Source organism: Aquarana catesbeiana, linkage group LG04 (assembly GCF_042186555.1).
Source record: "Aquarana catesbeiana isolate 2022-GZ linkage group LG04, ASM4218655v1, whole genome shotgun sequence".
NCBI classification, from domain to species: domain Eukaryota; kingdom Metazoa; phylum Chordata; class Amphibia; order Anura; family Ranidae; genus Aquarana; species Aquarana catesbeiana.
The window spans coordinates 463,908,709-463,934,228 of record NC_133327.1 but is presented as its reverse complement, the minus strand read 5'-3'; the positions used below and the strand labels follow the sequence as shown (position 1 = coordinate 463,934,228).

At 43.0% G+C, this 25,520-nt stretch overlaps 2 protein-coding genes across 3 annotated transcripts in view; one reads left to right on the top strand and one right to left on the bottom strand.

The window, feature by feature from the left end:
• The window catches only part of NDUFAF7 (NADH:ubiquinone oxidoreductase complex assembly factor 7), a 284,953-nt gene extending 274,918 nt beyond the window's left edge, over nucleotides 1-10,035 (bottom strand). Inside the window, exon 1 of one of the 2 annotated variants that reach the window (XM_073627560.1) lies at nucleotides 9,904-10,035. The gene's annotated coding sequence lies outside the window, so the exon portion shown is untranslated. The remainder of the gene's footprint in view (nucleotides 1-9,903) is intronic. The other variant, XM_073627559.1, reaches the window with a different exon arrangement.
• Nucleotides 1-25,520, top strand: part of CEBPZ (CCAAT enhancer binding protein zeta) — a 259,115-nt gene that overhangs the window by 7,610 nt on the left and 225,985 nt on the right. The window contains exons 2-3 of the mRNA XM_073627558.1: nucleotides 2,557-4,037; nucleotides 17,220-17,451. Of these exons, the coding sequence (XP_073483659.1) occupies nucleotides 2,557-4,037; nucleotides 17,220-17,451 (1,713 nt within the window). The remainder of the gene's footprint in view (nucleotides 1-2,556; nucleotides 4,038-17,219; nucleotides 17,452-25,520) is intronic.

The window sequence follows — 25,520 nt, the reverse complement described above, 5'->3', positions numbered from 1 at the left end:
GGATTGTCACTTGCCACGCTGCCTGCCACCAGATGTGGATTGTCACTTGCCACGCTGCCTGCCACCAGATGTGGATTGTCACTTGCCACGCTGCCTGCCACCAGATGTGGATTGTCACTGCATTGGTGGCAGCACTGGTCCATTTAGCACAGAGGCAGGCCTCTGTGCAGTGGTGGGTTCTGAGTGAGAAGGCAGGAGAGCGGAGATGCGGGGAAGGCGGTGAGAGATGTCATCTCTGCTCCCCGCCGCACCCCCGGCATGGAGGCTGACAGAACACTGGATGTGCGGGTGGAAGTGTGGTGATGCGGGGAGCGGAGAGAGATAATGTCATCTCTGCTTGCCCGCCTGCTCGCTTCTCTCACCCACTCGGCTGTCTCATGCCTGCCATCCGCGGCCCGGCTGCAGAGAGGCAACGGCCCGGTGGTTGTCGACCCCTGCACTTCATGACAGGGCTTGAAGCCAGGTCTTGCAGTATATGGTATCAACTGGCCATTTTCAGTTGTCTTTTAGGCTAGGACACCAAACATTATTTTGCCTGGCATTGCACCTAGGAGAAAATGTGAATGTTGTACCACTAAACTCCCCAGCATGTAGAATAAATCCTAAAATCATGTTTTTATTACCAGAATGGTGGGAAAAAGAGTTGTCCTGTTTAGTTAACTTTAATATGCTTAAAGGAAAAGTATGGCCAAAGCTCTTTTGGCCATACTTCTGTGGGTCACAGGAGTGCATTTATTTCTGCACTCCTGTGATCCAGATTCAGCCAACAATGGGCTAAAGCCTGCTGATGGCTGATGTCACAGAGCTGGTCCAGGCTCTGCAGAGATCCCAAAAATATTGGGACCTGCTCAAATACCCTACAGGCAGCTGGCTAAGCCTTTTAACGCGCTGCTGACAGTCTTAGCCAGCCACTCCCGCCCCCTCTGCCGTCCGGTGCTTCAGTGAGCGCTGGAGGGGCAGGATTACTACTTTTGGAATACTTTTGAAGGATGGCTTGGTGTCAAGAAGGGCAGCAAAGAAGTCACCTCTCTCTAGGAAAAACATTAGGGACCGACTGATAATTCTGTAAAAGGTACAGGGATTGGACTGCAGAGGACTTGAAGTAAAGTCATTTTCTCTAAATAATCCCTCTTTCCAATTGTTTGGGGCATCTTGAAAAAACCTTGTCCAGAGAAGAAAAGGTGAGCGCTACCATCAGTTCTGTGTCATGCCAACAGTAAAGCATACTGAGACCATTCATGTGTGGGGCTGCTTCTCAGCTAAGGTAATGGGCTCACCCACAATTTTGCCTAAGAACAAAGCCATGAATAAAGAATGGTACAAAAACATCCTCAGAGAGCAACTTCTCCCAACCATCCAAGAACAAACAATGCCTTTTCCAGCATGATGAAGCACCTTGCCATAAGGCAAAAGTGATAACTAAGTGGCTTGGGGAACAAAACATTGACATTTTGGGTCCATGGCCAGGAAACTCCCCAGACCTTAATCCCATTGAGAACTTGTGGTCAGTCCTCGAGAGGCGGGTCAACAATAAAAATCCCCACAAATTCTGACAAACTCCAAGCATTGATTCTGCAACAGTGGGCTGCCATCAGTAAGGACATGGCCCAGAAGTTGATTGACAGCATGCCAGAGTGAATTGCCGAGGTCTTGATAAAGAAGGGTCAACACTGCAAATATTGACTCTTTGCATAAGCTTAATGTAATTGTCAATAAAAGCCTTTGATACTTATGAAATGCTTGTAATTATACTTTAGTATACCATAGTAACATCTGCCAAAAAGATCTAAAAACACTGAAACAGCAGACTTTGTGAAAATGTAATATTTGTGTCGTTCTCAAAACCTTTGGCCACGGCTGTAGGTTTTGGCCCGTATGTACAGATCTGCCTGGTAAGTGGTGGTTGACAGTAATACTTGAGGTGAGTACGATATGTGATATTCAAATGTGCTAAATGTGTAATACTGTATTATTGAGTGTTCTGAGTATATTGGTAAGAATAGTAGGGTGCCCTCTATGTTACACACTCCACACCACTGTGCCCCTTTACTTTATCCATACCTTTTTTTTAATTGTTACCCTGTTATTGTATACAATACATACATTTTTTTTTGTATCACTGTGTCAGTGATCAGGCATTCTTTTGATAGTTCAGGTAGAAGTTGGTCCTTTGTCCTGTCTTTTTTTTTTTTTTTTTTTTTTGCCCAATATTTTTTAGTGAAGCCACCTTTGAAGTGATGTGCCCAAAGTGGTGACTTTCCTTGTCTAAATTAATGTGTGCATAATAGAATGCATGGATTTACAAGCTACTAACTAAAATACTTTACAAGCTTGCCTATGAAAACCTGGGAGCAGTTTTGGATCTGTAAAAAGTTCCCAAACTTAGAAGGGCAAAAAAAAAGGATTCTGCTTAGTCTCTAGTCAGATTTTACCTTATAAAACGCTTGTGTTTTCCTAACATTCATTTTGATCCAGCATAGGAGATTCATAGCCTTTTTCCATTGTTGCATTCATTCCAAATGGTTACAATTTGCTTCTTTTTTTTCTTCTGTTTAGCAAGATTTTATCATGCTTGCGGGCTTGGAAGATATAGAAGAAATTGTAGATGGTGGCAAGAAGGGCGGAATTGATGATTTAGAAGAAGGTGAATTAAAGGCATTCATAGAAAAATTGGGCGTTCAGAAAATTGTTAAAGAAATTACGGCGCAAGAAGCGGTGGCCGAAGAACATATGGAAGAAGAAACAAACCACAGTTTGGAAGAGAAGAAGGTGAAGAAAAGCAAGAAAAAAGACACAATTCAAGTTGGCAAAGAGAAAGTAAAGACAAAAACAGTTGAGAAAAAAGAGGGTTCAATTTTTCCATTGAAAAACAAAGGAAAGCATGTCTATGAGTTTTCAGAACGTTCTATGCTGCTTCTGAAACCTGGCGGAAAGTGGTATGATCATGACTATACTAAGGAATTTGCTGCCAAACCTCAGAATGAAGAGGATGTTGGGAGATATAAAACCTTAGCTGAGAAGCTATATGAACATGAAGTGAATCTGTATAAAAATAAAAAGGAACTACAGAAAGGTGCTAACACCAGATGGATGAAAACTGTTGTGTCAGCAGGCACATTAGCAGACAGAATGGCTGCCATGACAGTTCTTATACAGGATGCTCCTGTTCACACACTACATTTTGTTGAGAATTTAATAAATTTACTCAGAAAAAAGGGCAGCAAGCGGCAGAACCTCATGGCACTGGATACGTTTAAGGATTTAGTTCTTTCTGATCTTTTGCCTGACAGTCGGAAGCTTCATACATTTGCTCAGCATGAATTTGACAAACTTGAAGAAATATCCAGTGGCAATAAGGATGCAAGGGATAGACGGCTGATACTGTGGTTTTTTGAAGAGCGACTGAAGCAACTCGTGTCAGAGTTTGTCAAGGTGCTAGATATGTTGACTCATGACAACTTGATTGCAACTAAAGCAAAGGCACTCAATGTTGTCAGTGAGTTGCTATGTAATAAGCCAGAAGAAGAAAAAACTCTTCTCTCACTCCTGGTTAATAAGTTAGGAGACCCTCAATACAGGGTAGCCACAAAGGCCTCCTATTTACTTGAGATGCTGCTGAATAAGCATCCAAATATGAAAGTGGTTGTGTGTCTTGAAGTAGAAAGACTGTTATATCGACCTAATATAAGTGAGAAAGCCCAGTATTATGGCATTTGTTTTTTGAATCAAATCATGTTCTCCCATGAAGAATCAGACTTGGCAAACCAACTCATCACGGTATATTTTTCTTTTTTCCGTGCATGTATAAAGAAAAAAGAGATTGATTCCAAAATCTTGAGGGCTTTGTTGACTGGGGTGAATAGAGCCTATCCTTTTGCTGACCTTGTTAATGAAGAAGTGAAAAAGCAGCTTGACACCCTATTCAAAATACTCCACGCTGTGAACTTTAATACAAGCGTGCAAATTCTAATGCTTCTATTTCAAGTCATGGATTCTCAGCAAACGGTGTCACATAGGTATTATGCAGCTTTGTATAGGTAAGTCATATATAATTTTTTTTTTTTTTTTTTAACAAATTATCTTTTATTATATATTATTTTTTTATTGTCAAATAGGTTCCCAAATTTAGGGATACGAATGCTACCTAAGTATGTTGTTGGAGCAAAATAAAAAAAAAAGTGTAGTAGTTTTTCATTAGCAGGTTAGCTAAAGAGACCGTACAGCTGATGCTTCTTGCTTTAGGGCTCCATTTAACAAAGTGGTCCAATAAGGGTATGTGTCAACTAGTTGAGTCTAAGTTTTTGGTTTCCACTTTAGAGCTCTGTAAACATATTTTTGCTAATAAAAAAAAGGAAAATATGAAGTAAAGAGGAGAAAATGTAAAAAAGACCCTTAGGCCTGTTTCACACCGGTGTGACATGCGCTCTGACTTTGAGAGCACAGGTCGCATGACATGTAAAAATCAATGTATCCCTATGAGAGCCATCTTAACTGGTCTGACTTGTGTTGGTCCAACTTTGGAAAAAGTTCCTGCACTACTTTGGTCCAACTTCTGTCCATTTTCAGCCCATAGAATTGAATGAAAGTCGCATCCAAGTCGGGTCCTCATCTTAAAGAAGTTGTAAAGGCAGAAGGTTTTTTATCTTGATGCATTCCAATAAAAAAAACCTTCTGTGTGTAGCAGCCTCCCCAGCACCCCCTAATTACTTACTTCTCTCCAGCAATGTCCACTCCTGGGACACTCCTCCTGATTGGCTGAGACACAGCAGCCGCGCCATTGGCTCCCACGGCTGTCAATCAAAGTCAGCCAATCAGGGGAGAGAGGGGGCCAGGTTGGGGCTCTGTGTCTGAATGGACACACAGAGTTGTGACTCGGCTCCAGTGCCCCCATAGAAAGCTGCTGACTGTGGAGGCAATCAATAAGAGGGGCCAGGAGCAGCAAAGAAGGACCTGAGAAGAGGAGGATCCAGGCTGCTCTGTGCAAAACCAACTGCACAGAGGAGGCAAGTATAATGTGTTTTTTTTTTTTTTTTTTTTTATTTATTTTTTAAACAAGCCTTTACAATAGCTTTAATTGATCTGATTTGGATCCAACGTTATAGGAAGATTACACAGGCACTCCCTGAAGGTGCTTCGAAGTCGTGCGACTTTCATGTCGGAGCAGTGTGAACCCGGCCTAAAGCTCACCCAGTTAATGCAAAAAGAAAATTCTTAGTAGTAGTATGCAATATTACATATTTGCCTGCAGGTACTATATGTGCAGGCATTCCATATCTCTCAGCAGCTTTCAATTATAAGTAATACTTTAACCCTTTTACTGCTACTGACATGCATCATACATTGGTGGCTGTAGGGAGGTTTCACAGCCACTGGGAGTATGTGTATATCTGACAAGCCAACTACCGTGTTGCAGATGGAACAGTTCAACTGCCGGATTACTTCCACACTAGTGATGCACTGAGATTTTGGTTGCTGAAATAGGGTTTTCAACATTGTGCTGCGATTTTTACCGTGCTTATGGTGTGTTTTTCATAGGTGATGTGACTCCAAAAAATGCATCAAAACACAACATGGGTGCATTTTTGATACGTTCTGGCTGCGTCTTCAATGCTTTTCTATGGGGAGGTGCTGACCAAAGATGCAGCAAGCAGGATTTTTAACACCTCTTTAAAAGGTGCCGACAATATGTTAATTCATGACGATAATTCAAAAGTCGAATATAATACAATTCTTTATAAAAATATATTTTTTTTTATTTTGTCAATTTCGGTTTCGGCCAAAGTGCATCCTGAACTTTTGGTTTCGGCACCAGGATTTTCATTTGCACACACCCCTTGTTACTAATCTTCAGGCTTAAAATAATTTTGTTTAAATTTGTGAGCAAAAAATTGCAACTACGGCTCTGGCAGTGAAATGGTTAAAGGTTCTCACTGAAATTATGTTATAGTTAGGCACAGTTCACACTAGCGTGGCTCCATAGCCGACATCCCTGCGTGACTTCATCGTGGCTGGCATACGACTTCTTTAACAGAAGTCCATGCAAGTCGTATTGAAGTTGCACCAAAGTAGTGAAAAGAAACGTGATGGGGTGTGGCGCCAAATGCAAATCTCTAAATCTATTGCAGCACCTAAAATTAGTAGTAACTAATAGCTTATAAAAAAAATGGTAGTGAAGGATGCAAAAAATATATGTAACTTACAAAGTGAAAAAAGTCATATCCAATTTTAGACAATAATTAAAGTGTACAATTAATTAATGAATTTAAAAGTCCATAGTCCAAAAGTCCATCAGATTTTCAAATACAATGATGCTTCACCCGAAGTGATAATGAAATGCGCTCCCCAGATAACCTCAGCCACAAAGTGACCCTTGGGCATGTAGTATAGGAAACTCCTTGTTTCAACGGTATGCCTCTCCAGGAATCTCATCCCAATTCCTCATCCGTATAAGAGAGAACCAAATCCCATTCCAGTATGGTATGCAAAGATATAAAAATGTAGTTGTCTTCAAGCTTATGCATTCACTATTGCATATATCCAACTTTCATTATAAAATTCTGTAAAAGAGCCACAGAGAAAGCAAGATAGTGTAATATTGCTTTTAATCCATTTAAGTTTAGCACTTACATAGTCCAGTGCGTGATACAGAAGGCTTTAAGGTATAGCTCAGGGCAAAGCAGAAACCGATCCGTTACTGCTGTGTAACTCGCGGCGTGCGTCTCAGCTGCCAGAGCAGAAGTGGAGGAACCTGTGGGTATGCTTGTCAGGCCTCGCTTCAATGCATTTTACGCTCAAGCGCACGTCATCAGGTAGTCACTTTTGTGGCCGAGGTCATCTGGTGAATGTATTTCATTATCCCTTCGGGTGAAGCACCATAGTATTTGAAAATTTGGAGCACAATGCACTTTAGGAGCACGGAGTTGGAGTTTTGACTGCAGTATTATGTTATGGATTTTTAAATTCATTAATTCATTGTGCACTTTAATTATTGTCTAAAATTGTATATGAATTGTTTCACCTTGCACCAAAGTAGTGCTGGAACCTTTTTCTAAGTCGAAACAACTTGAGTAGCACCGCTTTGAACGGTTCCATCACTTGAATGGGCCGCCCTATGCTTCAAGAATGAGCCAAACTTGTACCTGTACCCCTTCCTCCTCCTCTTTTTTTGGAAGCCAATTTGGGCAGGCTTTTTGGATGTTTTGTCGCACTACAACACGCTTATTTCTTTAGCACATTTGAGGCACCATTAACGATGAATGGTAGCCAAGTGCGCATTTTGAAAACTGCACAGTTCTTTTTTTGATACACTCATGTTTGAATGGGGTCTAAGGCAGCACCTAATATTTTTGAATTATACCTTGTTGAAATTTTTGATCCAGTAGCATTACGGAAATGGAAGAAGGGCATTATTTGCAGCCCCTAATACCTGTTGGTATTTTCCATGTTTTGCTGATTTGGCATATGCTAAGTCACATGACCCACAGTTGTTTATGCTGCTGTGCCCAATTTATATATTCCAGAGATGGGCAAGAGCATTTTCTTTGCCAAAATTAAACCTTTTGTAGAGTGATTTCAGTAAAGCAGTTTGAACACCTTTCTGGTGGTATAACCATATTACAAATTCCTGCCCCAAATTCATGAAAGCCTTGTGACAATTTCTTTCCTATTTCTGACACGTGCAGCAAATTCAGGTAGTTCCTAAGTGCAACACTTTTACATTGTGTTGCAAAAATTTCAAATAGAAATTTTGCCATTGTTTTTAAAAAAAAGTTCTAAATTACACCTGTTTCTTCTTTGGTATAAATAACAGTGATAGCCATCTGCAATGACCAGTGTAGTAAAGAGAGGCACTGTAATATGGTGGAACACAGTATGGTAAAGAAACCATGTACTGTTAGGTTGAACATCGCTTTTACCTCGGAAAATCTTAATGTGAAACAGTGAACAGTTGTGCCCTTTCAGTGCTAGTTCACACCACATGCCGTCTAGTGCGTTTTTTTTTTTTTTTTTTTTTTCTGCATCAAAAACGTATGCAAAGTAGGTTATATGGTTTCCAATGGCATAGTTCACACCGGTGCAGTCAGTTCCAGGGCTTTCCAGTTCCAGAAAAAAAAGTAGAACATGCTGCATTTTTCCTGCACTGGACTGTACTGGAACGCAGTAAAACATATCAAAAATGCACTGGACCCTAGTATAGTGGAAAAAAACAAGAACAAATTAGTAAAAAAAGCACCTGGAATGCATCTGGCACTGCACCAAAAACATACTGGAATGCATCAAAAACGTGTTTAAGAACGCGCATGCGGAAACTCATCTGGAACGGATCTGGAGTGTGTTTTTTTTGGTGTGAATCAGCCCTTATTAGTTTCACGTGTTTGTACTGTGCACTGGGGAATGTATCTTTTGAAAAAATATAGGAAGTACCTGTAAGCTGTGCATTCTGAATCAAAGTAAAAAAGTTGTGCTGAAAAACGTTTAAGGAGCAGCTGGTAGGGAAACCAAAGGTCTAATAATGTGTTAAATCAAATTTCATACCGCGCTCTGAATAACGTAAACAATAATAGTTCTAAAAATCATGAGTGAATTCATAAACATGCATGCTGAAGCAATAATAATAAATGTATATTTATATATAAACTATTTCCAAAGAAAATTAGATTTGAAATTAAATGTCCATAGACCACCACCAAAATCTTCTATCAATGTGAGTGATGAGAATTTTTGCAGACTGGGTGAGATAGATAGCGTCTTCCTCCATGACCAGGCATTCAATCTACTCCCCAGATGAATTTTACACCGTTACAGGTAGGTAAACCAAGCGCCGATACCAGTAGGAGTATCTCTTCTAAAGAGAGACTGGTCCTCGGCACGATGAACTCCAACAAATTGATCATATATTAGTTTCATACAGGGCATCGACATAAAATGCAATAAAAGTGGTTTGCCCAATTCAAAACATGCAGGCACACCGTTTGCGTTCCACCTGCGCTCCAACTAGCGGTAGTGACGTATCACGTGACTTACAATTTTTTTGAGCCACCATAGAATTTATCAACCTAACAGCAACATGGTTTCTTTACTATATTATGTTGCACGTTATTACTGTATCTTTCTCTTTCAGCACAATGGCCATCTCAGATTCCCGCTGTTATTCACTCCAAAATGAAACGGGTGTTATTTTAGCGCCTTATTTTTTAGAGGAACTTCAGTCTGCTCGCAAAATTTGTAATACAGATACTCCTCGATTAACGACCTACCTGTTTAATGACCACTCGGACTTACGACCAGCCGTCCCCACCCGAACGACACGCTAGAAATCGTATTGTACAGAATTTTTGTTTCTTCTGTACTTATGCAAATTAAAACAACGTTATTGAGCTGGAGTTTTGTGTATTGTGTTTCACAATACAGTACAGTAGTTAACACTTAAAATATTGATTACTTGGCTCCTCGTTTAACGTCCAATTTATTTAACGACCTGAACGTTAAGTGGGGAGTACCTGTAAAAACATCTTTGCCATTCTGAAGCTTCCCTCCAACCACTTTGCATATTATTTTATGTATACTGTGATTCTGTACTGGCCAAATATGCTGCAGAAATCATCCTCCACAAGGTGCGTCTATTTTAACTGTGGGCAGCTAAAGCTGCTGCCTGTTGACTTTGTGGATGTCTGTGCTGTTGGCTAACCAATATGCACTTCCTAGTCTCGTGCCTGTGCAGTAAGCAAACTCTGGTGCACATTGTTGTTTATAAGTTGCCATATAAATGGCAGCTTCTGTGGAAGTTCATGCCCTGTTATGGCAATGTATCAACAGCATTGAACACAGAAACAGCCAAGGAAAGTGTACATACTATGCTTGTTCAAACAGGAAAGCAGAAAACAAAAGTATTTTATATTTTACCATGATGTAACTGCATTTCTCATCCAAACTGCAAACACTGAGGAGACAAGTCTCAGCTGCTGAGGTTCTGCCACAGGATCTTTTCACACACACAAATCCTGTGTGTCAGGGAACTGCAGACAGCTGCCTGGAGGCGGGGCCCAAGCCTGGAGAAATAATTTCCTATGCAGATAAGATAAGGACTATGAACTTAATAATAAGTGTACAGGGCTGAAATCTCCACATAAAAAAAAGAGAGCGGGGGGGGGGGGCATGGATCTGGTTGTGTGAAGTTGCAGCTCCTGGCTCCCCCTTGCCCATACCAGCTTTCAGAAGCTCTCAGCCAAATGCCACAGAATAAGATCTACTACCCGGTTGACCCGTCCCAATACTCCGAAGGGTGAATTACACCATTTCTTTACACAACTGCAGTGGCTCTCCCCGGGCACCAAGGTGGCAGTTCCACGTGGCCTCGCTCTCTCAGCTTCTCTCTCCCAGCCCTTCTACAGCTACAGACTGCTTCATGGAGACCCCGGGAGCCTTCTGGCCAGACATGACTGACTCCCCGCACAACTCGGGAATGAAACGTCTGGACCAAGACATCCGAGCCAAGCTACAGGCTCTCCCAACCAAACAGGACATTGAGGCCCTCATCCTCCTCCTGGAAGAAACGCACCACAGGGACATCCAGGAAAGCGGGGAGGACATACAAGCACTCTCAACCATGGTAGCCTCAGGGGAGGCTGCAGTATCCCTTCTAGAGCAAAGGGTACCTGCCCTGGAACACTCTCAAGTCTCCCACGCAGACACAGCAGTGACCCTACAATTACACCTGGAAGATTGGAGCCACTGTAACAACTTGTGGCTCCAGGGCCTTCCTGAAGTCGCAAGCAATGAAGACCTTGCAGCCACAGTCACCGCCATTTTCTAAAAGGTCTGTGACCCTGCACCGCCGAATCTGGAGTTGGATAGAGTACATAGTGCAAATCACCCGACCCAAATAAACCGCACGTTCTCATCTGCCGGCTGCATCGATACATACAAAAGGAGACCATCATCCGCAAAGCCTGGGAATATGGTGATGTAGATTTGGATGGAGCTTACAGCAGGATCCTGGCAGACCTATCTCGGGCAATGTTGCAGCGCAGGGCCCTGCTACGACCGGTCCTGGACCTGGCATGACAACAAGGCTGCACATACTGTTGGGGGTACCCGCTGGCGGTTACCTTTCGGAAGGCTGCAACATCCTTCACCCAGCGCATGCCCAAGGATTTACCAGCCCTGTTTTCCTTCCTGGCTGTGGACCCCGTCCTGGTCCCGAATAGGCTCACGCTCGTCCAGCGCCCCACAGGCCGCTCGGGCCTTGCTGCAGCCCGGGACCCATCATTGGCACGCCCGCAGAGGCCATGAAGAAGGCCCTGAGACACACCCCCCCTCATTTGTACCTGACATTTTCCTATTCTCCCTACCTGACCCACTTTAGAGGGAGTATGGCTGTGTCTATATACCACTCCCCACGCAACCTATTACCTGACTGCCCACTATGTACTGGATGTTACACTCGGTCTATATGGGGGTTTTACCCTCTCCGAACACCCCCAGCCCTTGCTCACTAATCTTTCCACCTACATGTTCTCTTCACAGTGACCATGTGAAGATGCAGTATGTGTAGTCCCACTATCCCGGCTTTATGGGTGCCATGTCCTGCGTTGATAGCCAGGACAGGACTACCCGGGATTAAACACCCCTACACCCCTCTGTTGGCCCAAGTTGAACTTGCCTGGCTTGACCCTGTACATGGGCTCCTTACCTTTTCACTGTATAGACATCCCTTGAATCACTGTGGATGCTGGACCCCTTTCTCTACACCGGCGGGGAGCTTATGGACAATGGTCCCTGCTGCTCTACTTTCGATCCCGCTGACAGGCGGCTGCTTGTCCTGGTGAGAAAGTCGTGGTTCTACTTCGCCCCCCCCTCCCCCCGCTGGGCCATCTCGCTGGATCTGCACACCCCTTGGAGTTATATTCTCCTCCACCTCTATAGTTAGAAGGACTATGTGCCTTTTTAATGTTTCTAACACATGCATAACCTCATAATAGGATATCTGAATGCAGTTGGAATGTATATGCTGCAGGGTGCCCTTCAAAATCCCAACACTTTTTGAACTGAATATTCCCCCCCCCCCCCCCGCTCTTAAAAAAAAGTCTAACATCTCTTAAATACATGGCATACCGGACTACACTCATGGTTTGGGCACTGCAAATTCTGAACGGGTGTACGCAATTCTGACACGCAAGTCCACGCATGCTCGGAATCAAGCAGAAGAGCCGCACTGGCTATTGAACTTAATCTTTCTCGACTCGTCGTACGTGTTGTACGTCACCGCGTTCTTGACGTTCAGAATCTCCTGACAACATTTGTGTGACCGTGTGTATGCAAGACAAGTTTGAACCAATATGCGTCGGAAAAAAAATCCAAGGTTTGGTTGTCGGAAAATCCTATCGTGTGTACAGGGCATAAGCCTATTTGACGTTTGTTGCTTGCAAGCTAAAATCTGTATTTTTTGCTAGAAAATTACTTAGAACCCCCAAACAAAATATATATATATATACCTAACATGTCAAGCTTTGAAATTGCGCACACTTGTGGAATGGCGACAAACTATGGTACCTAAAAATCTCCATAGGCGACGATTTAAAAAAAATTAACGGTTACCAGGTTAGAGTTAGGCCTCTTTCACACGGACGATCCGTTCAGGCCCACCTGTCAGTTTTTTAGGTGGACCTGAACCTCTATGGAGCTTTGGATGTCAGCGGTGACATGTCCGCTGACATCCAATCCGAAAAAGTGTGACGGAGGAAAAATCTACTTTTCCATCCGTCATCGGATCAGGTGACGACGGACTCTACGGTCCATCTTCATCCGATTCCCCCATAGGGGAGAGCGACGCTTTGACAGGTCCGTCCCTGCACAGTGTGCAGAGACGGACCTGTCATCTGCCTGCACAGCGGGGATCGACGGAGCGATCCCCCGCTGAGCAGAGCGGGCTTCGTACACGGACACGCCCGTGTGAAGGAGCTCTTAAAGAAGAGGTCTTGTGCTAGAATTATTGTTATCATTCTGACGATCGCGGCGATACCTCACGTGTGATTTGAACATCGTTTTACATATGGGGGCACGACTTACGTATGCGTTTTCTTTGCTGCACAAGCTCGCAGGGACGGGGGTGCTTTAACTTTTATTTATTTTATTTATTTTTATTGCAAAAAGGTAAATATTGTGTTTTTGTTTTTTTTTTTTTTAATTGTTGGTCGTTTTTTGTTTATAGCGCAGAAAATAATAACCGCAGAGGTGATCAAATACCACCAAAAGAAGGCTCAATTTGTGGGAAAATAAGGACGTAAATTTTGTTTGGGTACAACGTAGCGCGACTGCGCAATTTTCAGTTAAAGCGACACAGTGCAGTATCACAAAAAATGGCCCGGTCAGGAAGGGTTTTAATTCTTCTGGGGCTGAAGTGGTAATGATGTATAGTCATTTTTATATTTTTATTCATTGGTATTAATGCATGTAGTGGTTCTAATCCTAAAAAAAAAAAAACTATGGTCACAGCATTCACTTTTATTCACATTCACATCAGCATTGTAATAGCAATACAAACAATATTGTAATAGCAACACAATTGGTTTTGATAATCCAATATAAACTTACTAGAAAAACCTCATTTCATGTTGTGAATTCTGCTGGCTATTTCTTTCCACAACCTCTTGGATTCATGTACTGCTTTGCAGCTTTTCCTCTGCTGTTTACTTTTCAATTTGTAAGGACTACATAGACCAAGATAAAACAATTCCAGAGACAGGTAATAAACATTGCGAAAAGTCTGATTGATAAAACATATCGATAGAGACTTCAGGAACTTAATCTGTACATTCTGGAGGAAAGCAGGGAAAGGGGTGACATGATTGAAACCTTTAAATACATCAAGGGGATGAATAAGATTCAGGGGGGCAGTTTTTTTTTTTTTAATATGAAACCAAGAACAATGGGGACATGACCTCCAAACTAACTGGAGGAAAGCTCAAAACTAATTTTAGAAAGTATTATTTTACTGAAAGGGTAGTTGATGCTTGGAATACACTTGCAGCAGAGGTAGCAAGACCGTCAACAGTAAATGGATTCAAACATGCTTTGGACAAACCTAGATCTACAGTATACTCAGACAAAAAAAAGGGCATACTCTATAGACTAGTCCCCCCCCCCCCCTTTTTTTTTTTTTTTTTTTTTCCTGCCATCACTTCTATGTTGCAGTGCCTTGAAAAAGTATTCATACCCCTTTTAAATTTTCCACATTTTGTCATGTTACAACCAAAAACATAAATGTATTTTATGTGATAGACCAACACAAAGTGGCACATAATTGTGAAATGGAAGGAAAATCATAAATGGTTTTTAAATTATTGTATTTATTTATTTTACAAACCATTTCATTGTAGCTCTGGCTGTATGTTTAGGGTCGTTGCCCTGCTGGAAGGTGAACCTCCGCCCCAGTCTCAAGTCTTTTGCAGGCTCTAACAGTTTTTCTAAGATTGCCCTGTATTTAGCTCCATCCATCTTCACATCAACTCTGACCACCTTCCCCATCTCTGCTGAAGAATAGCATCCCCACGACATAATGCTGCTACCACCATGTTTTGCAGTGGGGGTGGTATGTTCAGGGTTATGTACATTGTTAGTTTTCCGCCACACATAGCGTTTGGCTTTTAGGCCAAAAAGTTCTATTTTGGTCTCCTCTGACCAGAGCACCTTCTTCCACATGGCTTCTAAGGGGACTTCTTATGACTTTTTCTTTCAACAATTGTTTTTTTCTTGCCACTCTTCCATAGAGGTCAGATTTGTGGAGTGCATGACTAATAGTTGTTCTGTGGACAGATTTCCCACACCTGAGCTTTGGATCTCTGCAGCTCCTCAACAGCTACCATGAACCTCTTGGCTGCTTCTCTGATTAATGCTTTCCTTGCCTGGCCTGTCAGTTTAGGTGGATGGCCATGTCTTGGTAGGTTTGCAGTTGCGCCATACTCTTTCAATTTTCAGATGATGGGTTGAACAGTGCTCCGTGAGATGTTCAAAGCTTGGGATAATTTTTTTTATAACCTAACCCTGCTTTAAACTTCTCCATAACTTTATCCCTGACCTGTCTGGTGTGTTCCTTGGCCTTCATGATGCTGTTTGTTCACTAAGGTTCTCTAACAAACCTCTGAGGGCTTCACAGAACAGCCACATTTTTACTAAGATTAAATTACACACACAGGTGGGACTCTATTTACTAATTGGGTGACTTCTGAAGGCAATTGGTTCAATTAGATTTTAGTTAGAGGTATCAGAGTAAAGGTGGCTGAATACCAATGCACGCCACACTTTTCAGATATTTATTTGTAAAAAATTTAGAAAACCATTTATCATTTTCCTTCCACTTCACAATTATGTGCAACTTTGTGTTGGTCTATTACATAAAATCACAAGCTACATTTACGTTTTTGGTTGTAATCTCACAAAATGTGGAAAATTTCAAGGGGTGTAAATACTTTTTCGGGGCACTGTACATATTCCCATGGTACCTTTTTTGTTGCCTTCAATCAGTTATTCATGTGCTGACTCCATCTCCTGAAATGCCTCCTTTCAGCACCTCTGTAGTTCAGGAGGCAGGCTCTGTGGATTCTGTGATGCAGGAAGGGAATTGTGAATACACATGTGGAGAGCTTCACAGTTACCGTATAACTTACAATTAACCACTTTAATACTGGGCACTTTCGCCCCCTTCCTTCCCAGACCAATTTTCAGCTTTCAGCGCTCTCACAATTTCAATGACAATTGCGCGGTCATACAATGCTGTACCCAAATGAATTTTTTATCATTTTGTTCACACAAATAGGGCTTTCTTTTGGTGGTATTTATTCATGACTCCGTTTTTTATTTTTTGCGATATAAGCGAAAAAAAGCGGAAATTTGGAAAAAAAACAATATTTTCTTCTTTCTATTTTAATAAAAATCCAATAAAATCGAATTTTGTCATAAATTTAAGCCAAAATGTATTCTGCTACATGTTTTTTTTTTTTTTTTTTTAAATCCCGTTAAGTGTATAAAAATTGTTTCGTGTGATCACGGACACGTGCACAAATGATCATGTACAGATGTGCGCAGGTGATCACGGACATGTGTGCAGATAATCATTGGGACATGTGATTTTACTGGGACAGTATGTGGGGGGACAGGTGTTTTTACTATGTGGGGACGTGTTTTGAGGACATTGTGTGTTTACTTTGTGTTTTTTTTTTTTTTTTTTTTTTTTTTTTTTTTTTTTTTTACATTGTGGGGACACTAGACTGGTGATCAGTGAGTAAAAAGCTGTAAAAAACAGCTCATACTGTTTACCAGCTGGCTGCAGCGATCCGCTCTCCTCTCCTCACTGACAACTTCCGTGAGAGGAGAGCAGATTGCCTAGCAACCGGCTCTGTGTTTACATCACATGACGGCTGTGATTCGACACGGCCGTCATGTGATCAAGAGGGCCAATCGCAGAGCCCTCCTATCGATCAGAGATGCGCAGTGTCCGGGTGACACAAGCGCATCGGGAGCGCGCCGTTGCGCGGGCGCGATCCCGCTCCTTCTGAAGGATGTTCCTGAACGTCCACTCAGAAGGAGAGATAGCCCACCCGGCCGTTTATGTGCAGTGGCCGGGTGGGAAGTGGTTAAAATAAGGGACAGTGCCCATCAATGCAGCCTGATTAGTGCCCATCTGCAGCATCCTCATCTCCCATCAATGCAGCCTGAACAATGCCCATCTGCAGCCTCAATGCAGCCTGATCAATTCCCATCTGCAGCCCATCTCATCAATGCAGCCTGATTAATGCCCATTTTTAGCCTCAATGCTCATCTGCAGCCTCACCATCTTTTATCAGTGCAGGAAATCACACAGCCGTCATTTCCTGTTTATTTGGCTCTCACTCGGCAGTTGCACACACACAGAGTCCCGCCTCCACCATTGGCTTTGGACCAGCTCCTGTGATAGACAGAACATTGGACCAGTGGCGGAGGCGGGACTGTGTGTGTGACGTGAGAACCGAGTAAACGGGAGATGACGGCTTGGTGAATTCTGGCGGCACTCGTCCCCCCCCCCCCCCCCCCCTCCCCTCCAAGGTACACTATTGGCGTATAACACACACATAAAGTTTAAGATCATTCAGATTAATAGGAGTAGGCTAGAAATTATTCAAATACAATGTCGGATTTTCATTGTGTCCATGGGTGCAGTTTAATTTTTTAATTTTTGTCATCAGGAAACTTCTGGATCCGGGATTGGCACAGGGTTCTAAACAAACAATGTTTCTGAATCTTCTGTACAAATCTTTGAAAGCTGATGTGGCACTGAAGAGGGTGAAGGCATTTGTGAAGAGGTTACTGCAAGTCACCTGCTGCCAAAAGCCTACTTTCATCTGTGGAGCATTGTACCTAATCTCTGAGATTATTAAACTTAAACCTGGATTGAGAGTCTTGTTGGAGGAAAATGGGGTATGTACCTAAGTGTAATATTAAGTCTATATGTAGTTAAGTGGTCAACTCCTGTGTTTACAGCACCAACGTCCCCGTAAAGATATAGAGAATCCAGAGTAGGGGGGGATGGGACTTTATAGGTGCAATTATTACAAGGACGTACCAAATTGAATAAACTCACAATTTATTAAGGTTACAAGGTGAAGTAATTATGCAATATTATACAATCTTATATATTCTATATAACTATTGCATACATGTATTAACTTGCCTATCCCTATAAATGAGCTAGTCTATAAGAGTCTGATAAGCACAATGATCTAACAAACACAAAATCTGCTTAGTAAACAATGTTACATTTATTTCCCAAGAAAATAGGAATATACTAAACCGCAGAATTAGGAAAACTAACATAAAGGTATTAAAAGAAATTACAATGTTACAAAGCTTACAATCAGAACACAATACAAGAATATACTTATCACATCCTCTAGCTAGACTCATCGGCTGGTCTCAAGATTTTGAAAGAGCTCTGGGCCACATGGCTTAGGCCCAAGCCAGCATTTAGAGCAAGGTCTCAAGATGGCAGAGCCAGCAGCCTAATGCAAAGACCAGCATCAGAAGAGAGAGAAAGCAAATTGCCTGTGTGTGCTCCTTTTTACTCAAACATACATGCCCACTGATAGCCACCCCCACTTGCAACATGCAACATGGGGCTGTTTCTCTGCAAAGGGAACAGGACGACTGATCCGTGTACATGAAAGAATGAATGGGACCGTGTATCGTGAGATTTTGAGTGCAAACCTCCTCCCATCAGCAAGGGCATTGAAGATGAAATGTGGCTGGGTCTTTCAGCATGACAATGATCCCAAACACACTGCCCGGGCAACGAATGAGTGATTTTGTAAGAAGCATTTCAAGGTCCTGGAGTGGCCTAGCCAATCTCCAGATCTCAACCCATAGAAAACCTTTGGAGGGAGTTGAAAGTCCGTGTTGCCCAGCGACAGCCCCAAAACATCACTGCTCTAGAGGAGATCTGCATGGAGGAATGGGCCAACATACCAACAACAGTGTGTGACAACCTTGTGAAGACTTACAGAAAACGTTTGACCTCTGTCATAGCCAACAAAGGATATATAACAAAGTATTGAGATGAACTTTTGATATTGACCAAATACTTATTTTCCACCATAATTTGCAAATAAATTATTTCAAAAATCAGACAATGTGATTGTCTGGATTTGTTTCCACATTTTGTCTCTCATAGTTGAGGTATACCTATGATGACAATTACAGGCCTCTCTCATCTTTTTAAGTGGGAGAACTTGCACAATTGGTGGCTGACTAAATACTTTTTTGCCCCACTGTAAGTGGGAGACCCTTCTATATAAGTTTTGAGTCTAACAACACATATAAATCTGAAACAATGACAAAACCCACACAATTCCATTCCTGTGCCTGGATTTCCGTGACCATGCCCAGGGTATATCATGCACCTCTACCTACTGTTAGGTTCAAGGAACACCCTGGTTCCATGACTAACGTTACATCGGTATCCTTTAGGACAAAGAAAAAAACTCGTCTATGTCCCAAAAACTACCCAGGTGCTTCCTTCCCAGCAATGATCTCTCCATCCAGAACACAGTGAAATATCTTCCCAACATTTCTCATTCACCATTGTGTATTGACCTGGCATGCAAAGGACATCATGGTCATGCTTCCGACCGAGGGAAATATCAACCTGCCTCTAGCTTCCATCTTCTCTGATCACATGTGGGTAATTTAGCCTCACTTGCAACAAGATACAATCCCCAGTCAGTAAGCCCATTAATGCCACTAAATATACAGACCGTGTCTGCACTTCTGTATATGGGATCATACAGCATAACACCTTTCACAAATCCAAAGTAGTACAGCCCATCCAGGCATTCGACCACCACTTTGGATTAGTGTAAGCAACGTGTTTTGGCAAACTCTTATTGAGCGGTGGTGCTAACTCATCAGGCCACTGCCCCTCATACAGAGACTGTAAAATCAGCTTGATCTTGGTTGATAATTCCGCCTGTCCCTGCGTGCACGCCAGAGCCCATGACAGATTTCTCTCCTGTACCATCACACTCTACCAACCTCTCAACATGATTGACAAAATCTTGAGCCACTTTACACTGGGTATTTATGTGACTTTGTTGAATGTGGTTAAAGAGGAAGTAAACTATCCCACTCTGATGCTGCTTTTCATTTTGTCCATTATAATAAGTAATTATCAAACTATAGCCGCTGTAATCCAGCCCAAATCGCATATTACTTACTGTTTAAAGAAACTTTTAAAAAACTTGTTTCCAGGGGTTAGGCAGCGCCATCTTAAGTATTGTTTTCTGAGTCCACAGTAGTGTATTTCCGCCCTTACATTGAGCACTTCCTGTTCTGTTAATCAAGCCTCCTTCTCAATCTAGTGTTTCTATGGCAACCCTGCTTTACTGCTCATAGCTGACTTGTTTGATTTCATAGTATTTACTTGTGCCCATTTATCTAGTGTTTTGCCTTTGTCTGTCTTATCAGCTTCAGCTGATAAGGCTGCAGTAATTCTGTCCGATGGCCTGGTTTACACTGCATGTGATGTCACATGGGGTGTAGTAGGAAGCTCTGACTGATTATGCAGTCTCCTGGGATTTCAGAGTTGTTCTGTAGGAAGATCTGATAGACAGACAAGTACACAGAGTGTGTCGTAAATCAGGGGAGATCTGGGCATGCTCAGTGAAGTCATTCTAAAGAACAAAAAGGATTACAACAATACTAAACAAGTAAGGAGATATCTACAAGCAGTGTTCATTAGGGTTTTTTATGCTGATTTACATGGGACAAAATTGTCGGGGAGAGTTTACAACCACTTTAAGGATGCCACCAATTTCTCTGAGTAACAAAGCCCAGCTTAAGCTATGGCTGATAGTTTGTTCCTCAGGAAACCAATGTCCACTCCATTAATACCCATTACAGCTCCTATTCCCCCCCAATATAGTGCTGAATACATCCCCTCTCTTTCGGTTACTCCTCAGAAATAAGTGTCCTGCATGCACCTCATCCTGTGTCCGCACATCTCTTGGAGCAAGCCACTGGTACGACGACCGCACTTGATTCAGTGTATACTCTGCACATATAGGGTAATAGGTTTTTATCAACCACTGTGAGATGTTGATGCGCCATGTGGTGAAGGCATATTGTACCCTGGTAGCCAGCGTTTGTTCCCTTTATTTAACAGAGCTTGCTCCTGTGTGTAGTCACTGGCGTTACCTGTGCAGGGTTTCAACCTCTCAGGTGAGACATCAACCAGGCGTATCTCCCCCATGTCCAATTCTGGTGTCCCACACGTCCAGTAACGGAGAGCTTCTCTGTAGGACTGATAAGACCGAGATACGACCCCTACAAGGAGGTTTTTAACCCTGTTGATGTGTCACCTGGCACCCTCTAGTCTGGCCAACAGACACCTTTTTATGCATAAGTGCCAGCCAGCCTCATGGGTACCTGCACCATATTAATTCCGTTATGTTAATACATGCCATAAATTAAAAACGTTTTCTTCCACTTCCTCCGTCCAACAAAAAAACATATTTTACATTTCATGTTGACAGATTGGATATGTTATATTCCTTCCCCAACCTCCAACCCATTGCACATGTATTCATAGCACGTTTGCATTCATCAGGAGAGACTCTGGCAAAAATGTTTCACTAGTCTTGTTGATAGGCACAGTCTTTTTCAGATTCAGCATTAGCACTGCCTTGTCCATAAGAAAAAAAACAAGTATTGAACAGAATCTTTTCGTTTGTCCCTTCTCTCCTGATGTTTATCAGAACAAATTTGCTGTGTGGTATGGCACAGACAATCTGTCATCCATGTTCCAGAGACCTCTCCAATCTCGCTCCACCAGGACTCTGGAAGTGAAAAACAAGAGCAGTATCAAATTCTTAGCCACAATATCTGCTCGCTTGCTATATTTACTTATAGTTCCTTCCTTGGAACCCAGGAACTTAGTATTCCTGGCTTCTGCAGCTCTGACCAAACTATCAAAACAACCATGACCTCTTTAGGCTGAACCCACTCTAAAGTGGATCCCCATGGTATGATCAAAAATTTAAAAACAAAACTAACATCAATGTTGTTTCTCAAAAATTCTCAATTTAAACACTAAAAAAAAAACCAATGCATTTATCTGTATCTTAAGACCTATGCACTAACTCCCCTTTCAGGTGGACAAAACATGGACCTTTTGGAACTCCGCACCTGAATGAAAATAAAAACAAAGAAAAAAAACAAACTCCAGAGGCTAGAATGGCTTCCTACCAACTCTTGTCTTAAACAAGCAAAATGTATCCAGCTGGAGGACATGTCCCATGACCATCTATACAGCTGCTAATTGAGGGCATAGCCAATTACCCCCCTTTCAGGTGGACTAAACGTAACAATTTTTCCACCTGAACAAAACAATAATAAAATAAATGAATAAACAAATAACAAAAATTAAAAAAATAAAAACACTATTGTACAATACATGAACAGTTTTATGGTCATTCGTGACTGTTGTTGTAGCTCCTATAGTTGTTCCCACATCTTAATCCTACATGTTCCACCAAATAGCTTCCTCAGGGACAAACGTGGTTTTGTGGCTACTATGTGAATGAACAGAAAGCAAATTACAAACAACACATGTAATGTTATATCAGTAAATACCAACACTATACATAGCGTATACAATAATTTGGGTGCATGAATGCATCTTATCCATTGGCAAGACTTCCCTAAATGGAGTCATACCTCAATGATAGAAACTAAAATCCAGTTATTGCCATGCACACCAGGTGGCCCAGAAAAGCCCAGATGTAACAGGTTAGAACTGCCCAAAAATGCCAGATCTCCCACAGGGAGTGATAAAGCCTGAAGTGTGTATGTATATATGTGTGTGTGTGTGTGTGTGTGTGTGTGTGTGTATATATATATGTGTGTGTGTATATATATATATATATATATATATATATATATATATATATATATATATATATATATATGTATAGCCTGGAGATTAATACAAAAATGTATAATTGGTTTATCACCTTTACTATTAACTATATACAGTTGTGCTCATAAGTTTACATGCCCTGGCCGAATTTATGATTTCTTGGCCATTTTTCAGAGAATATGAATGATAACACAAAAACTTTTCCCCAGTCGTTTTCCAGGACAGCCCTTGAGGGATGGAGTCCCTCCCATCGCCACAGGAAACACATTGCCACGGTCCAAAAGGCGGTCCCTAGCCAGTCATTTGTTTCCTCCGTCAGAGGAACCTGTTGCTAGGAACCAGGAGAGGGGCTTCATCTCTCAGGGGCTGCCTGAAGGGTGTGGAGACCGCCCAGGGGGACTGGGTTCTATCCATCGGCTCCAGTGAAGTTCCTACCTTATGCTTTTAGGGCTCGGGTACCGTCCAGCATGGTAGGAGCAGACAAGTTACCCCCCCTCCTTCCAGTTCCCGAGGTGTGCCAGTGACAGGGTGATGCAGGTTTCCCCAGGAGCGGTGTAGGTGGATTTGTCTATCCCAGTTCCTTGCAATTGTGGTGGGGGCTGGAGACGCCGTCTGCGTCATTTCTGGCGGAACCGCGTCATCGCTGTGATCTGAGACTTCCAGTTTCGGGTCTCCAAGGAGGAAGGGGAAAGCCCAGGCTGGGCCTACTATTCCCGACCAGTGTCCAGCAATACCGGACTAGCGTCAGGAGCAGGAGTGAGGGACCATGGAGGCAAATCCCCAGGACACTCCGGCGGATGCAGGCACCAGTCAAACTCAGGTAGGCTGCTGGGCAAGCCCTGTACTGAGGTTTTTTCATGTTGGTAGTTGTAAGGCTGGGACTTGTAGTACTCCATGGTGGTGGATACCTCACTGTCCCGGGATTATGCAGTTTGGTGGTTGCAGCACGGGTGTTTAAAGAGGGTAAAGGTTTTTGATGCTGAGATCATCTATTCTTTATTTACAGGCTAAGGAGGCTCCAAGGGAAGACAAGTCAGGAAGCGCAAAAAGTGCCCTGATTGTGGAAACAAGTTATCCTCAGGCTCTAACAAAGCTTTATACAGACAGTGTATTGCAGGCTTACTAAAATCAGAGGCAGACTCTCCCTTGGCTAAATTCCTTAGCTCCCTTAAAGATGAGATGGCGTCAACCTTTAACTAAAAGGGAGTTAATTGCATATGTAAATACTTCTGCTTCCACCAGTACAGTTGTGATTCCCTCTTCACCAGGCCTTACAACACCCAGCTCCAGGGATCCCTGTGGAGTCAGGGAGCATAGCCCTGCGTTAGCCTTGAATCCTCTGACTCAGACCAGGATGAGGATCAGGCTGTAGCTATAACAAAGCCACAAAATACAAACTGTCCCTTGAGGAAGTGGACGAGCTGTTGAGCGATATTTACGATACACTGGAAATTGATGAGGAAGAAGTTCAATTGTCCAAACATGACAAAGATGTATGAGACCCTGGGGAAAAAGAAGGCAAAAGTATTCCCTATATATAACATGCTTTCTGACCTTATCCGTAAGGAGTGGGCCGAGCCGGACAAGAGTTTTTTTTTTTTTTTTTTCTCTTTCCGAATTCTCTTAACCACTTGCCGACCGCCTAACGCACATATACGGCGGCCCCCCCCCCCCCCCCCCCCGGTGCCAGCGGCGGTCGGCATTTGACTGGGAGCGTTGGGAGGCGAGGGGGAGACCATCCGATCGCCCCCCCCCTCGCGATCGCTCCCAGCCAATCGGAATCCTCCCCTGCCTGTGTGTAGTTTCACACAGGCAGAGGATGTGATGTCATCTCTCCTCGGCTCGGCAGTTTCCGTTCCAGCGCCGAGGAGAGAAGACATGTAAGTGCACAACACACACACACACACAGTAGAACATGCCAGGCATACTTTACACCCCCGATCCCCCACCAATCACCCCCCCCCCCCCCCCCCGTCACAAACTGACAGCAAGCAGTATTTTTTTTTTTTTTTTTTCTGATTACTGCATGGTGTTAGTTTGTGACAGTAACAGTGTTAGGGCAGTGAGTATTACCCCCCTTTAGGTCTAGGATACCCCCCTAACCCCCCCTAATAAAGTTTTAACCCCTTGATCACCCCCTGTCACCAGTGTCACTAAGCGATCATTTTTCTGATCGCTGTATTAGTGTCGCTGGTGACGCTAGTTAGGGAGGTAAATATTTAGGTTCGCCGTCAGCGTTTTATAGCGACAGGGACCCCCATATACTATCTAATAAATGTTTTAACCCCTTGATTGCCCCTAGTTAACCCTTTCACCACTGATCACCGTATAACCGTTACGGGTGACGCTGGTTAGTTCGTTTATTTTTTATAGTGTCAGGGCACCCGCCGTTTATTACCGAATAAAGGTTTAGCCCCCTGATCGCCCGGCGGTGATATGCGTCGCCCCAGGCAGCGTCAGATTAGCACCAGTACCGCTAACACCCACGCACGCAGCATACGCCTCCCTTAGTGGTATAGCATCAGAACGGATCAATATCTGATCCGATCAGATCTATACTAGTGTCCCCAGCAGTTTAGGGTTCCCAAAAACGCAGTGTTAGCGGGATCAGCCCAGATACCCGCTAGCACCTGCGTTTTTCCCCTCTGCCCGGCCCAGCCCACCCAAGTGCAGTATCGATCGATCACTGTCACTTACAAAACACTAAACGCATAACTGCAGCGTTCACAGAGTCAGGCCTGATCCCTGCGATCGCTAACAGTTTTCTTGGTAGCGTTTTGGTGAACTGGCAAGCACCAGCCCCAAGCAGCGTCAGGTTAGCGCCAGTACCGCTAACACCCACGCACGCACCGTACACCTCCCTTAGTGGTATAGTATCTGAACGGATCAATATCTGATCCGATCAGATCTATACTAGCGTCCCCAGCAGTTTAGGGTTCCCAAACACGCAGTGTTAGCGGGATCAGCCCAGATACCTGCTAGCACCTGCGTTTTGCCCCTCCGCCCGGCCCAGCCCACCCAAGTGCAGTATCGATCGATCACTGTCACTTACAAAACACTAAACGCATAACTGCAA